At 47.5% G+C, this 16,160-nt stretch overlaps 1 protein-coding gene across 1 annotated transcript in view; it reads left to right on the forward strand.

Moving 5' to 3' along the window:
* Positions 1-16,160, forward strand: part of FER1L6 (fer-1 like family member 6) — a 478,947-nt gene that overhangs the window by 268,882 nt on the left and 193,905 nt on the right. The window contains 2 exon segments of the mRNA XM_063924401.1: positions 7,489-7,645; positions 15,867-16,053. Of these exon segments, the coding sequence (XP_063780471.1) occupies positions 7,489-7,645; positions 15,867-16,053 (344 nt within the window).

Here is a 16,160-nt window from a genome sequence, read left to right on the forward strand (position 1 = left end):
TCTTTTTTTTCTTCTTTGCGTCATGTGCTGTTTGGGGAGTATTTTTTGGAAGGGCCATCCTGCCTGACACTGCAGTGCCACTCCTAGATGGGCCAGGTGTTTGTGTCGGCCACTTGGGTTGCTGAGCTTAGTCACACAGCTACCTCATTGCGCCTCTTTTTTTCTTTGCGTCATGTGCTGTTTGGGGAGTGTTTTTTGGAAGGGCCATCCTGCCTGACACTGCAGTGCCACTCCTAGATGGGCCAGGTGTTTGTGTCGGCCACTAGGGTCGCTTAGCTTACTCACACAGCTACCTCATTGCGCCTCTTTTTTTTCTTCTTTGCGTCATGTGCTGTTTGGGGAGTATTTTTTGGAAGGGCCATCCTGCCTGACACTGCAGTGCCACTCCTAGATGGGCCAGGTGTTTGTGTCGGCCACTAGGGTCGCTTAGCTTAGTCGTCACACAGCTACCTCATTGCGCCTCTTTTTTTCTTTGCGTCATGTGCTGTTTGGGGGGTGTTTTTTGGAAGGGCCATCCTGCGTGACACTGCAGTGCCACTCCTAGATGGGCCAGGTGTTTGTGTCGGCCACTTGGGTCGCTGAGCTTAGTCATCCAGCGACCTCGGTGCAAATTTTAGGACTAAAAATAATATTGTGAGGTGTGAGGTGTTCAGAATAGACTGAAAATGAGTGGAAATTATGGTTATTGAGGTTAATAATACTTTGGGATCAAAATTACCCCCAAATTCTATGATTTAAGCTGTTTTTTAGGGTTTTTTGAAAAAAACACCCGAATCCAAAACACACCCGAATCCGACAAAAAAAATTTGGTGAGGTTTTGCCAAAACGCGTTCGAACCCAAAACACGGCCGCGGAACCGAACCCAAAACCAAAACACAAAACCCGAAAAATTTCAGGTGCTCATCACTACAAGGTTCCCTATACCACAGACTCAGGCTGCATATACTACATACATTTCCAGGCCCCCTATACCACAGAACCAGGCTCCATATACCACAGACCAGGCTCCCTATATCACAGAACCAGGCTCCGTATACCACAGATCCAGGCCCCCTATACCACAGACCCAGCCTTCCTATACTACAGACCCAGTCCTCCTATATCACAGAACCAGGCTCCCTATATCACAGAACCATGCTCTCTATACCACAGGCCCAGGCCCCCTATATCACAGAACCATGCTCTCTATACCACAGACCCAGGACCCCTATACCACAGACCCAGGCTCTGTATAGCACAGATCAGGCTCCTTATATCACAGAACCAGGCTCCCTATACCACAGACCCAGGCTCCCTATATCACATACCCAGGGCCCCTATATTACAGAACCATGCTCTCTATATCACAGAGCCAGGCTCCCTATATCACAGAACCAGGCTCCCTGTATCATAGAACTAGGCTCCCTATACCAAAGACCATGGTCCCTTATACCACAGACCCAAGCCAGCTATGCCACAGACGCAGGGTTCGCACCAGATACCCAGGCCGCCTATATCACAGGCACTACAACAAACCTAGGCCCCCTATACCACAGACCCAGCCTCCTCTTACACCACACCCAAACACATTCCACAGAACTAGGGGGGAATGTAATAGGGTGTGAGAATCACAAAGTGAGAGATTTTGTGAGTTTTCCTGTTTCTTATACGTCCTAAAGGATGCTGGGGACACTTCAAGAACCATGGGGTATAGACGGGATCCACAGGAGACATGGGCACTTTAAGACTTTCAAAGGGGTGGGAACTGGGTCCTCCCTCTATGCCCCTCCTCCAGACTCCAGTTTAGAATCTGTACCCAGGCAGACTGGATGCACACTGAGGACCTCTACTGGGTTTCTCTGAAAAGACTTTATGTTAGGTTTTTTATTTTCAGGGAGCACTGCTGGCAACAATCTTCCTGCTTCGTGGGACTTAGGGGAGAGAAGTCAGACCTACTTCTATGACTGGGCAGCATATAAACCTCATTTATCTATCTGGCAGTGGCGGATAAGGTGCTTGGGCACTGTCCGGACCCCCGCCAGTGTCAAAAAGTAAAAAAATGAGCGGGTCTGAAGCACGCCAGTAAGGGGGCGGGGCTTAGCCCTCACAGCACACAGCCTGGCGCCATTTCTCTCCACATGATGCAGAGACGCTGGTCCTTCCTCACACTGCTGTAACAAGTAACAGGGTGGAAATCGGGGGGGGGGGGGGGGGAGGGGGGGCACAGCGATTTTGGTGCATTATACTAGTTATAAAAGCGCTGCAGGTCTGGGACATTGTCTGTAGTGTTCAGACCGGGTTTTGGGCGCTGGGGTGTGGGCTGGCTATATCTCCCTCTATGTCTCTCTGACAGACTTTGCTGTAGGTCTGTCCCCTATAGGCCCAGTGTATCTGCGTGTGGTGGGTGAACGTGTGTCGGCATGTCTGAGGCGGAGTGCTCCTCCCAGGAGGAGACTGTGTTGGGGACACAAACGGGTATGGGAGTGACCCTGTCGGCACCGCTGACACCGGATTGGGTGAATGTTTTGAATGCTTTGAATGCAAATGTGGCTCTGATTAATAAAAGATTGGATAAATCTGAGTCTCAGAACCAGGCTTGGAAGAAATCCATAGAGGATGTGTTGTTTCAAGTCCAGACCCCTTCGGGGTCACAAAAACGTTCATTTGCCCAGCTGGCAGACACGGACACTGACTCAAGTGTCTACTATCATGATGCCAGATTAGATCCAAAACTGGGAAAGAGCATTCAGTACATGATTGTAGCTATAAAAGATGTATTACATGTCACTGAGGACCCTACTGTTCCTGATACTAGGGTCTGTATGTATAAAGGGAAGAAACCTGAGGTAACGTTTCTTCCCTCTCATGAACTGAACACGCTTTGTGAAAAGGTTTGGGAAAATCCTGACAAAAAGTTTCAGATTCCCAAAAGGATTGTAGTGGCGTATCCGTTTCCCTCTGGGGATAGGGAAAAGTGGGAGTCACCCCCCATTGTGGACAAAGCTTTATCACGGCTGTCCAAAAAGGTGGCTCTTCTATCCCCTGACACGGCAGCCCTTAAGGATCCTGCGGATCGTAGGCAGGAAAATACATTGAGATCCATTTATATCTCCACGGGTACGCTACTCAGACCAGCCATTGCATCTGCGTGGGTGAGTAGTGCTATCGAAAAATGGGCAGATAACTTGGCATCTGACATAGATACCCTGGATAGGCATAGCATTCTTCTGACACTAGGTCATATCAGGGACGCTGCAGTCTCCCTAAAGGAAGCTGCGAGAGATATTGGCCTCTTGGGTTCATGGGCCAATGCCATGGCGGTCTCGGCTAGGAGAGCATTGTGGTTTCATCAATGGAATGATGATGCTGACTCCAAGAAAGCTATGGAGTCTCTACCGTATAAAGGTGGTGTATTGTTTGGTGACGGCCTCACTGAGTTAGTATCTACGGCTACCGCAGGTAAGTCATCCTTTTTACCTTATGTGCCTGCACCACAAAAGAAAGCACACCAATATCAGATGCAGTCCTTTCGGCCCTATAAATACAGAAAAGGCCGGGAGTCTTCCTTCCTTGCTACTAGAGGAAAGGGAATGGGTAAGCGATCACCGGCCGTAGCCGGTTCCCAAGAGAAGAAGTCCTCCCCGGCATGACGCTGGGGCTCCTCTGCGGGAGTCCGCACTGATGGGGGTACGTCTCAGGCTCTTCAGTCAGTTCTAGGCTCGTTCGGGCCAGGACCCATGTGTTTTAGAAATAGTATCCCAAGGGTACAAACTGGAGTTTCAAGACGTCCCCCCTCACATCGATTTTCCAAATCAGCCTTACCAGCTTCTCTTCCAGACAGGGAAGTGGTATGCGCCGCAATACAAAAATTGTGTCAAAATCACGTCATAATCAGGGTTCCTCCGTCACAACAGGGAGAAGGCTTTTATTCGAGCCTGTTCGTAGTCCCAAGGCCAGACGGCTCAGTCAGACCAATCCTGAACCTCAAATCCCTCAATTTCTACCTGAGAAAATTCAAATTCAAGGTGGAATCTCTCCGGGCTGTTATCTCCAGTCTGGAGGAGGGGGATTTTATGGTGTCGGTAGACATAAAGGATGCCTACTTACATGTTCCCATTTATTCTCCACATCAGGCTTACCTGAGATTTGCAGTTCAGGATTGTCATTACCAATTTCAGACGTTGCCGTTTGGTCTGTCCACGGCTCCGAGGGTTTTCACCAAAGTAATGGCCGAAATGATGGCTCTCCTGATCACAATTATCCCGTACTTGGACGATCTCCTGATAAAGGCGAGATCCAGGGACCAACTACTGCAGAACATTACGCTCTCCCTGACAATTCTGCAGCAACATGGTTGGCTCCTAAACTTGCCAAAATCACAGTTGGTTCCGACGACACGGCTGTCGTTTTTGGGAATGATTCTGGACACAGAATTACAGAGTTTTTCTTCCAGTGAAAAAGGCTCTGGAAATTTAGAACCTGGTCAAACAAAATCTGAAACCAGCAAGAGTATCGATCCATCAATGCACTTGGTTGCTGGGGAAGATGGTGGCGGCCTATGAGGCCATTCAGTTTGGCAGATTCCATTCCAGAGTGTTTCAGTGGGACCTGTTGGACAAGTGGTCCGGGTCCCATCTGCACATGCACCGAAGGATAACCCTGTCCTCCAAAACCAGAATCTCACTCCTGGGGTGGCTGCGCAGCTCTCACCTCCTAGAGGGACGCAGGTTCGGGGTCCAGGACTGGATCCTGGTGACCACGGATGCGAGTCTCCGAGGCCGGGGAGCAGTCACGCAGGGGGAAAGCTTCCAGGGAAAATGGTCAAGCCAGGAAATGTGTCTACACATAAACGTTCTGGAATTAAGGGCCATTCACAATGGCCTTCTGCAAGCGGAACATCTTCTTCGCAATCGGCCCATCTTGATTCAGTCGGACAACATAACAGCAGTAGCATACATAAACCGCCAGGGTGGAACAAGGAAGAGAGCGGCAATGGCAGAAGCCACAAAGGTGCTCCGGTGGGCGGAAAGGCATGCAAGCGCTCTATCAGCGATCTTCATTCCAGGAGTGGATAACTGGGAAGCAGACTTCCTCAGCAGACACGATCTCCATCCAGGAGAGTGGGGTCTTCATCAAGAGGTCTTTGCAGAAGTGACAAGTCTTTGGGGAATTCCTCAAATAGACATGATGGCGTCTCGCCTCAACAAGAAACTTCAGAGTTCCAGATCGAGAGACCCTTAAGCAATAGCAGTGGACGCCCTAGTGACACCGTGGGTGTTTCGGTCTGTGTACGTGTTTCCTCCGCTTCCACTCATTCCAAAAGTGATAAAGATCATAAGAAGAACAAAGGTTCAAGTGATCCTCATTGTTCCAGATTGACCAAGGAGGGCTTGGTATCCAGATCTTCAGGAATTACTCATAGGAGATCCCTGGCCTCTTCCTCTGAGGGAAGATCTTTTACAGCAGGGGCCGTGCGTGTTCCAAGACTTACCGCGACTTTGTTTGACGCCTTGGAGGTTGAACACCGGATCCTAGCCCGAAAGGGTATTCCCAAGGAAGTCATCCCCGCTCTAATTCAGGCCAGAAAAGGAGTAACTTCTAAACATTACCACCGTATTTGGAGAAAATACGTGTCTTGGTGTGAATCCCAGAAAGCTCCTATGGAAGAATTTCAGTTAGGACGTTTTCTCCATTTTCTGCAAGCCAGTGTGGATGCGGGCCTAAAGTTGGGCTCAATTAAAGTTAAAATTTCAGCTTTGTTGGTTTTCTTCAAAAAACAATTGGCCTCCTTTCCAGAAGTTCAGACCTTCGTGAAAGGCGTATTGCACATCCAACCTTCATTTGTGCCCCCTGTGGCACCATGGGATCTTAGCGCGGTGTTGCAGTTCCTTCAATCTCATTGGTTTGAGCCTTTACAGGAGGTAGAGTTGAAATTCCTTACTTGGAAAATGGTCATGCTGTTGGCCTTGGCATCCGCAAGGCGGGTGTCTGAATTGGCGGCCTTGTCACACAAGAGCCCTTATTTGAGCGGAATTGAGAACTCGTCAGCAGTTTCTGACGAAAGTGGTTTCATCGTTCCACTTGAACCAACCTATTGTGGTGCCAGTGGCTACTGACGCCTTGCTGGAATCGAAGCTTCTCGATGTAGTAAGAGCTTTGAAGATTTATGTTGCCAGAACGGATCAGTTTAGGAAAACTGAGGCTCTGTTTATCCTGTATGCTCACAATAAAATTGGGGCTCCTGCTTTCAAGCAGACTATTGCGCACTGGATCTGTCATACAATTCAGCAGGCTCATTCTACGGCTGGATTGCCGTTACCGAAATCGGTGAAGGCCCATTCTACCAGAAAGGTGGGCTCATCCTGGGCGGCTGCCCTATGGTTCTCGGCTTTACAACTTTGCAGAGCGGCTACTTGGTCGGGTTCAAACACCTTTGCGAAGTTCTACAAGTTTGATACCCTGGCTGATGAAGACCTCTTGTTTGGTCAATCGGTGCTCCACAGTCATCTGCACTATCCCGCCTGTTCTAGAGCTTTGGTATAAACCCCATGGTTCTTGAAGTGTCCCCAGCATCCTCTAGGATGTATGAGAAAATAGGATTTTTAATACCTACCAGTAAATCCTTTTCTCTTAGTCCGTAGAGGATGCTGGGCGCCCGTCCCAGTGCGTACTGTATCTGCAGTTATTAGTTATGGTTACACACATGTTGTGTTACGTTTATGGTCAGCCTGTTGCTGATGTTGTTCATGCCGTTGACTTGCGTTATGTTGAATGCCATGTTGTACGGCGTGCTTGAGGTGTGAGCTGGTATGTATCTCACCTTAGTTTAACAATAAATCCTTTTCCTCGAAATGTCCGTCTCCCTAGGCACAGTTCCTATAACTGGAGTCTGGAGGAGGGGCATAGAGGGAGGAGCCAGTTCACACCCCGTTGAAAGTCTTAAAGTGCCCATGTCTCCTGTGGATCCCGTCTATACCCCATGATTCTTGAAGTGTCCCCAGCATCCTCTACGGACTAAGAGAAAAGGATTTACCGGTAGGTATTAAAATCCTATTTTTTTTTTAAAGTGGCAATCTTTTACATGGGAAGATAGACCTGGTTTTGCCATGTCAATGATCGCCACTTTAAAAAGTCAGGAGAACACTCACAAAATCTCTCATTACCTGATTCTCACACCCTATTACATCCCCCCATGAGCTCCATATTATACAAACCCAGGATCCCTATACCACAACCTGAGGCCCCCTGTACAACAGTCATTACACATAAATAGGCCCAATATCTGCACATATGGCATAGGAAGCTACATTCCTAACACTAACACCAGAAAGTGTTGTACAGAGAGTTTGTAATTTAGTTGATATATAATCACGTTTCTGTGTGTCTGTAAGGGTGGGCGTAAGAGTCTCAGGCTAGTTTATTAAGGACAACGGGAATTCTGGGACAGTTCTGCAAATTCCAGCAGTTTTCTGTGATTTCCATCTGAAAGTGAAAGTTTCTGTTTTGCAGGGCACCAGTTCTGCGACAAGTGGGCTGTTCTGACGGACCCTGCTGATATCAGGACTGGGACTAAGGGTTACTTGAAATGTGACATCAGTGTGGCCGGCAAAGGGGACAGCTTGCAGTCATCTCAGAAGATCTGTGATGCAGAAGAGCAAATAGACAAGTATGATCGTACATTGTGCTGACGTTACTTGTGTTATATTAAGTATTATGTAACTCTAGTCACGGCAGGGTTACACCTTTTCATTCATTTGACAAATATGGGAGTGTGGACTAAATGACTCATTATTATATCTTTATTTCTAAGACTTTAGCAAATTATTCGGAATCTTAGAAAATCTATTTACATTATATAACTTAGAAATTTCCAAACAGATCTTTCAACCTCATAACATAAGGATTTTTAGGGGTCTATTCATGAAGCAGTGAAAAGTGTGGAGAAGTGAGCCACTGGAGAAGTTGCCTATGGTAACCAAGCAGCATTGAAGTAACATTTAGAATTTGCATACTATACAATTGTACGGAGCAGCTGATTGGTTGCCATGGGCAACTTCTCCATAGGCTCACTTCTCCACTCTTTTCACTGCTTCATGAATAGACTAGAGATGAGCGGGTTCGGTTTCTCTGAATCCGAACCCGCCCGAACTTCATGGTTTTTTTCACGGGTCCGAGCAGACTCGGATCCTCCCGCCTTGCTCGGTTAACCCGAGAGCGCCCGAACGTCATCATGACGCTGTCGGATTCTCGCGATACTCGGATTCTATATAAGGAGCCGCGCGTCGCCGCCATTTTCACACGTGCATTGAGATTGATAGGGAGAGGACGTGGCTGGCGTCCTCTCCATTTAGATTAGAAGAGAGAGAGAGAGAGAGAGATTGACCTGATTTACTGGAGCTTAGGAGTACTGTAGAAGTGTAGAGAGTGCAGCGTTTACTAGTGACTGACCACAGTGACCACCAGACAGTGCAGTTTTGTTTTATTTAATATATCCGTTCTCTGCCTGAAAAAAACGATACACACAGTGACTCAGTCACATACCATATCTGTGTGCACTGCTCAGCCCAGTGTGCTGCATCATCTATGTATATATATCTGACTGTGCTCAGCTCACACAGCTTATAATTGTGGGGGAGACTGGGGAGCACTGCAGTGCCAGTTATAGGTTATAGCAGGAGCCAGGAGTACATATTATATTAAAATTAAACAGTGCACACTTTTGCTGCAGGAGTGCCACTGCCAGTGTGACTGACCAGTGACCTGACCACACTGACCACCAGTATAGTTAGTAGTATACTATATTGTGATTGCCTGAAAAAGTTAAACACTCGTCGTGTGACTTCACTTGTGTGGTGTTTTTTTTTTTATTCTATAAAAAACTCATTCTGCTGACAGACAGTGTCCAGCAGGTCCGTCATTATATAATATATACCTGTCCGGCTGCAGTAGTGATATATATATATTTTTTATATCATTATTTATCATCCAGTCGCAGCAGACACAGTACGGTAGTTCACGGCTGTAGCTACCTCTGTGTCGGCACTCGGCAGTCCATCCATAATTGTATACCACCTACCCGTGGTTTTTTTTTCTTTCTTCTTTATACATACATACTACTACATCTCTTTATCAACCAGTCTATATTAGCAGCAGACACAGTACAGTACGGTAGTTCACGGCTGTAGCTACCTCTGTGTCGGCACTCGGCAGTCCGTCCATAATTGTATACCACCTACCCGAGGTTTTTTTTTCTTTCTTCTTTATACATACATACTACTACATCTCTTTATCAACCAGTCTATATTAGCAGCAGACACAGTACAGTACGGTAGTCCACGGCTGTAGCTACCTCTGTGTCGGCACTCGGCAGTCCGTCCATAATTGTATACCACCTACCCGTGGTTTTTTTTTCTTTCTTCTTTATACATACATACTACTACATCTCTTTATCAACCAGTCTATATTAGCAGCAGACACAGTACAGTACGGTAGTTCACGGCTGTAGCTACCTCTGTGTCGGCACTCGGCAGTCCGTCCATAATTGTATACCACCTACCCGTGGTTTTTTTTTCTTTCTTCTTTATACATACATACTACTACATCTCTTTATCAACCAGTCTATATTAGCAGCAGACACAGTACAGTACGGTAGTCCACGGCTGTAGCTACCTCTGTGTCGGCACTCGGCAGTCCGTCCATAATTGTATACCACCTACCCGTGGTTTTTTTTTCTTTCTTCTTTATACATACATACTACTACATCTCTTTATCAACCAGTCTATATTAGCAGCAGACACAGTACAGTACGGTAGTTCACGGCTGTAGCTACCTCTGTGTCGGCACTCGGCAGTCTGTCCATAATTGTATACCACCTACCCGTGTTTTTTTTTTTCTTTCTTCTTTATACATACATACTACTACATCTCTTTATCAACCAGTCTATATTAGCAGCAGACACAGTACAGTACGGTAGTCCACGGCTGTAGCTACCTCTGTGTCGGCACTCGGCAGTCCGTCCATAATTGTATACCACCTACCCGTGGTTTTTTTTTCTTTCTTCTTTATACATACATACTACTACATCTCTTTATCAACCAGTCTATATTAGCAGCAGACACAGTACAGTACGGTAGTTCACGGCTGTAGCTACCTCTGTGTCGGCACTCGGCAGTCCGTCCATAATTGTATACCACCTACCCGTGGTTTTTTTTTCTTTCTTCTTTATACATACATACTACTACATCTCTTTATCAACCAGTCTATATTAGCAGCAGACACAGTACAGTACGGTAGTCCACGGCTGTAGCTACCTCTGTGTCGGCACTCGGCAGTCCGTCCATAATTGTATACCACCTACCCGTGGTTTTTTTTTCTTTCTTCTTTATACATACATACTACTACATCTCTTTATCAACCAGTCTATATTAGCAGCAGACACAGTACAGTACGGTAGTTCACGGCTGTAGCTACCTCTGTGTCGGCACTCGGCAGTCCGTCCATAATTGTATACCACCTACCCGTGGTTTTTTTTTCTTTCTTCTTTATACATACATACTACTACATCTCTTTATCAACCAGTCTATATTAGCAGCAGACTCAGTACAGTACGGTAGTCCACGGCTGTAGCTACCTCTGTGTCGGCACTCGGCAGTCCGTCCATAATTGTATACTAGTATCCATCCATCTCCATTGTTTACCTGAGGTGCCTTTTAGTTGTGCCTATTAAAATATGGAGAACAAAAATGTTGAGGTTCCAAAATTAGGGAAAGATCAAGATCCACTTCCACCTCGTGCTGAAGCTGCTGCCACTAGTCATGGCCGAGACGATGAAATGCCAGCAACGTCGTCTGCCAAGGCCGATGCCCAATGTCATAGTACAGAGCATGTCAAATCCAAAACACCAAATATCAGTAAAAAAAGGACTCCAAAACCTAAAATAAAATTGTCGGAGGAGAAGCGTAAACTTGCCAATATGCCATTTACCACACGGAGTGGCAAGGAACGGCTGAGGCCCTGGCCTATGTTCATGGCTAGTGGTTCAGCTTCACATGAGGATGGAGGCACTCAGCCTCTCGTTAGAAAAATGAAAAGACTCAAGCTGGCAAAAGCAGTAGCACCGCAAAGAACTGTGCGTTCTTCGAAATCCCAAATCCACAAGGAGAGTCCAATTGTGTCGGTTGCGATGCCTGACCTTCCCAACACTGGACGTGAAGAGCATGCGCCTTCCACCATTTGCACGCCCCCTGCAAGTGCTGGAAGGAGCACCCGCAGTCCAGTTCCTGATAGTCAGATTGAAGATGTCAGTGTTGAAGTACACCAGGATGAGGAGGATATGGGTGTTGCTGGCGCTGGGGAGGAAATTGACCAGGAGGATTCTGATGGTGAGGTGGTTTGTTTAAGTCAGGCACCCGGGGAGACACCTGTTGTCCGTGGGAGGAATATGGCCGTTGACATGCCTGGTGAAAATACCAAAAAAATCAGCTCTTCGGTGTGGAGGTATTTCAACAGAAATGCGGACAACAGGTGTCAAGCCGTGTGTTCCCTTTGTCAAGCTGTAATAAGTAGGGGTAAGGACGTTAACCACCTCGGAACATCCTCCCTTATACGTCACCTGCAGCGCATTCATAATAAGTCAGTGACAAGTTCAAAAACTTTGGGTGACAGCGGAAGCAGTCCACTGACCAGTAAATCCCTTCCTCTTGTAACCAAGCTCACGCAAACCACCCCACCAACTCCCTCAGTGTCAATTTCCTCCTTCCCCAGGAATGCCAATAGTCCTGCAGGCCATGTCACTGGCAATTCTGATGATTCCTCTCCTGCCTGGGATTCCTCCAATGCATCCTTGCGTGTAACGCCTACTGCTGCTGGCGCTGCTGTTGTTGCTGCTGGGAGTCGATGGTCATCCCAGAGGGGAAGTCGTAAGACCACTTTTACTACTTCCACCAAGCAATTGACTGTCCAACAGTCCTTTGCGAGGAAGATGAAATATCACAGCAGTCATCCTACTGCAAAGCGGATAACTGAGGCCTTGGCATCCTGGGTGGTGAGAAACGTGGTTCCGGTATCCATCATTACTGCAGAGCCAACTAGAGACTTGTTGGAGGTACTGTGTCCCCGGTACCAAATACCATCTAGGTTCCATTTCTCTAGGCAGGCGATATCGAAAATGTACACAGACCTCAGAAAAAGAGTCACCAGTGTCCTAAAAAATGCAGCTGTACCCAATGTCCACTTAACCACGGACATGTGGACAAGTGGAGCAGGGCAGGGTCAGGACTATATGACTGTGACAGCCCACTGGGTAGATGTATGGACTCCCGCCGCAAGAACAGCAGCGGCGGCACCAGTAGCAGCATCTCGCAAACGCCAACTCTTTCCTAGGCAGGCTACGCTTTGTATCACCGCTTTCCAGAATACGCACACAGCTGAAAACCTCTTACGGCAACTGAGGAAGATCATCGCGGAATGGCTTACCCCAATTGGACTCTCCTGTGGATTTGTGGCATCGGACAACGCCAGCAATATTGTGTGTGCATTAAATATGGGCAAATTCCAGCACGTCCCATGTTTTGCACATACCTTGAATTTGGTGGTGCAGAATTATTTAAAAAACGACAGGGGCGTGCAAGAGATGCTGTCGGTGGCCAGAAGAATTGCGGGACACTTTCGGCGTACAGGCACCACGTACAGAAGACTGGAGCACCACCAAAAACTACTGAACCTGCCCTGCCATCATCTGAAGCAAGAAGTAGTAACGAGGTGGAATTCAACCCTCTATATGCTTCAGAGGTTGGAGGAGCAGCAAAAGGCCATTCAAGCCTATACAATTGAGCACGATATAGGAGGTGGAATGCACCTGTCTCAAGCGCAGTGGAGAGTGATTTCAACGTTGTGCAAGGTTCTGCTGCCCTTTGAACTTGCCACACGTGAAGTCAGTTCAGACACTGCCAGCCTGAGTCAGGTCATTCCCCTCATCAGGCTTTTGCAGAAGAAGCTGGAGACATTGAAGGAGGAGCTAACACGGAGCGATTCCGCTAGGCATGTGGGACTTGTGGATGGAGCCCTTAATTCTCTTAACAAGGATTCACGGGTGGTCAATCTGTTGAAATCAGAGCACTACATTTTTGCCACCATGCTCGATCCTAGATTTAAAGCCTACCTTGGATCTCTCTTTCCGGCAGACACAAGTCTGCTGGGGTTGAAAGACCTGCTGGTGAGAAAATTGTCAAGTCAAGCGGAACGCGACCTGTCAACATCTCCTCCTTCACATTCTCCCGCAACTGGGGGTGCGAGGAAAAGGCTCAGAATTCCGAGCCCACCCGCTGGCGGTGATGCAGGGCAGTCTGGAGCGACTGCTGATGCTGACATCTGGTCCGGACTGAAGGACCTGACAACGATTACGGACATGTCGTCTACTGTCACTGCATATGATTCTCTCCCCATTGAAAGAATGGTGGAGGATTATATGAGTGACCGCATCCAAGTAGGCACGTCACACAGTCCATACTTATACTGGCAGGAAAAAGAGGCAATTTGGAGGCCCTTGCACAAACTGGCTTTATTCTACCTAAGTTGCCCTCCCACAAGTGTGTACTCCGAAAGAGTGTTTAGTGCCGCCGCTCACCTTGTCAGCAATCGGCGTACGAGGTTACATCCAGAAAATGTGGAGAAGATGATGTTCATTAAAATGAATTATAATCAATTCCTCCGCGGAGACATTGACCAGCAGCAATTGCCTCCACAAAGTACACAGGGAGCTGAGATGGTGGATTCCAGTGGGGACGAATTGATAATCTGTGAGGAGGGGGATGTACACGGTGATATATCGGAGGATGATGATGAGGTGGACATCTTGCCTCTGTAGAGCCAGTTTGTGCAAGGAGAGATTAATTGCTTCTTTTTTGGGGGGGGTCCAAACCAACCCGTCATATCAGTCACAGTCGTGTGGCAGACCCTGTCACTGAAATGATGGGTTGGTTAAAGTGTGCATGTCCTGTTTTGTTTATACAACATAAGGGTGGGTGGGAGGGCCCAAGGACAATTCCATCTTGCACCTCTTTTTTCTTTTATTTTTCTTTGCGTCATGTGCTGTTTGGGGAGGGTTTTTTGGAAGGGACATCCTGCGTGACACTGCAGTGCCACTCCTAAATGGGCCCGGTGTTTGTGTCGGCCACTAGGGTCGCTTATCTTACTCACACAGTCAGCTACCTCATTGCGCCTCTTTTTTTCTTTGCGTCATGTGCTGTTTGGGGAGGGTTTTTTGGAAGGGCCATCCTGCGTGACACTGCAGTGCCACTCCTAGATGGGCCCGGTGTTTGTGTCGGCCACTAGGGTCGCTAATCTTACTCACACAGCTACCTCATTGCGCCTCTTTTTTTCTTTGCGTCATGTGCTGTTTGGGGAGGGTTTTTTGGAAGGGACATCCTGCGTGACACTGCAGTGCCACTCCTAAATGGGCCCGGTGTTTGTGTCGGCCACTACGGTCGCTAATCTTACTCACACAGCTACCTCATTGCGCCTCTTTTTTTCTTTGCGTCATGTGCTGTTTGGGGAGGGTTTTTTGGAAGGGACATCCTGCGTGACACTGCAGTGCCACTCCTAGATGGGCCCGGTGTTTGTGTCGGCCACTAGGGTCGCTAATCTTACTCACACAGCTACCTCATTGCGCCTCTTTTTTTCTTTGCGTCATGTGCTGTTTGGGGAGGGTTTTTTGGAAGGGACATCCTGCGTGACACTGCAGTGCCACTCCTAAATGGGCCTGGTGTTTGTGTCGGCCACTACGGTCGCTAATCTTACTCACACAGCTACCTCATTGCGCCTCTTTTTTTCTTTGCGTCATGTGCTGTTTGGGGAGGGTTTTTTGGAAGGGACATCCTACGTGACACTGCAGTGCCACTCCTAGATGGGCCCGGTGTTTGTGTCGGCCACTAGGGTCGCTAATCTTACTCACACAGCTACCTCATTGCGCCTCTTTTTTTCTTTGCGTCATGTGCTGTTTGGGGAGGGTTTTTTGGAAGGGACATCCTGCGTGACACTGCAGTGCCACTCCTAAATGGGCCCGGTGTTTGTGTCGGCCACTAGGGTCGCTAATCTTACTCACACAGCTACCTCATTGCGCCTCTTTTTTTCTTTGCGTCATGTGCTGTTTGGGGAGGGTTTTTTGGAAGGGACATCCTGCGTGACACTGCAGTGCCACTCCTAGATGGGCCAGGTGTTTGTGTCGGCCACTAGGGTCGCTTAGCTTAGTCATCCAGCGACCTCGGTGCAAATTTTAGGACTAAAAATAATATTGTGAGGTGTGAGGTATTCAGAATAGACTGAAAATGAGTGGAAATTATGGTTTTTGAGGTTAATAATAATATGGGATCAAAATGACCCCCAAATTCTATGATTTAAGCTGTTTTTTAGGGTTTTTTGAAAAAAACACCCGAATCCAAAACACACCCGAATCCGACAAAAAAAATTCGGTGAGGTTTTGCCAAAACGCGGTCGAACCCAAAACACGGCCGCGGAACCGAACCCAAAACCAAAACGCAAAACCCGAAAAATTTCAGGCGCTCATCACTAGAATAGACCCCTTATTTAATGTTTTTTTATCTATCATTCTGCTGCTTTCTGGTACAAAACTAAGTAGATAGTAAAGTTCTATCTAAGCTAGTTGTGAGAGCGCACTTTTGACCAACAAATAGTATCTCAAGCAAGTTTACAAAGATAGCAGCTGATAGGTAAGTGGGTTGGGAGGTGGGTAATTCTGTTCTAGCCCATGTAGCCTTCTCCCGATCAAGCATTCCCCGGAGGAAAGAAGATTATGTAGCTCCTCACCTGCTTCTGTATGTAACATTCGGTGGTTTTGTGCTGCTTCAGTGTCTCTTGTTGCTTTTCTGAAGGAACCTGCTGGTGCCTAAAGGATTTCCCACTGAGAGGCCCTGGGCCAGGTTCTACGTGAGGCTCTACAGAGCAGAAGGGCTGCCGAAAATGAACTCCAGCATCATGGCCAACGTCACAAAAGCTTTTATAGGAGACAGCAAAGACCTCGTGGACCCGTACGTGGTTGTCATGTTTGCTGGACAGATGGTAAGTTACACACATCAGAGAGAACATTGTCATGGGAATGCGGGTGACTGCATACAGTATATAGCCCTCGTATGTACTAACCGTAATGATAAACCTATGGAAAAGGA

This window comes from Pseudophryne corroboree, chromosome 5 (genome assembly GCF_028390025.1).
Source record: "Pseudophryne corroboree isolate aPseCor3 chromosome 5, aPseCor3.hap2, whole genome shotgun sequence".
NCBI lineage: Eukaryota > Metazoa > Chordata > Amphibia > Anura > Myobatrachidae > Pseudophryne > Pseudophryne corroboree.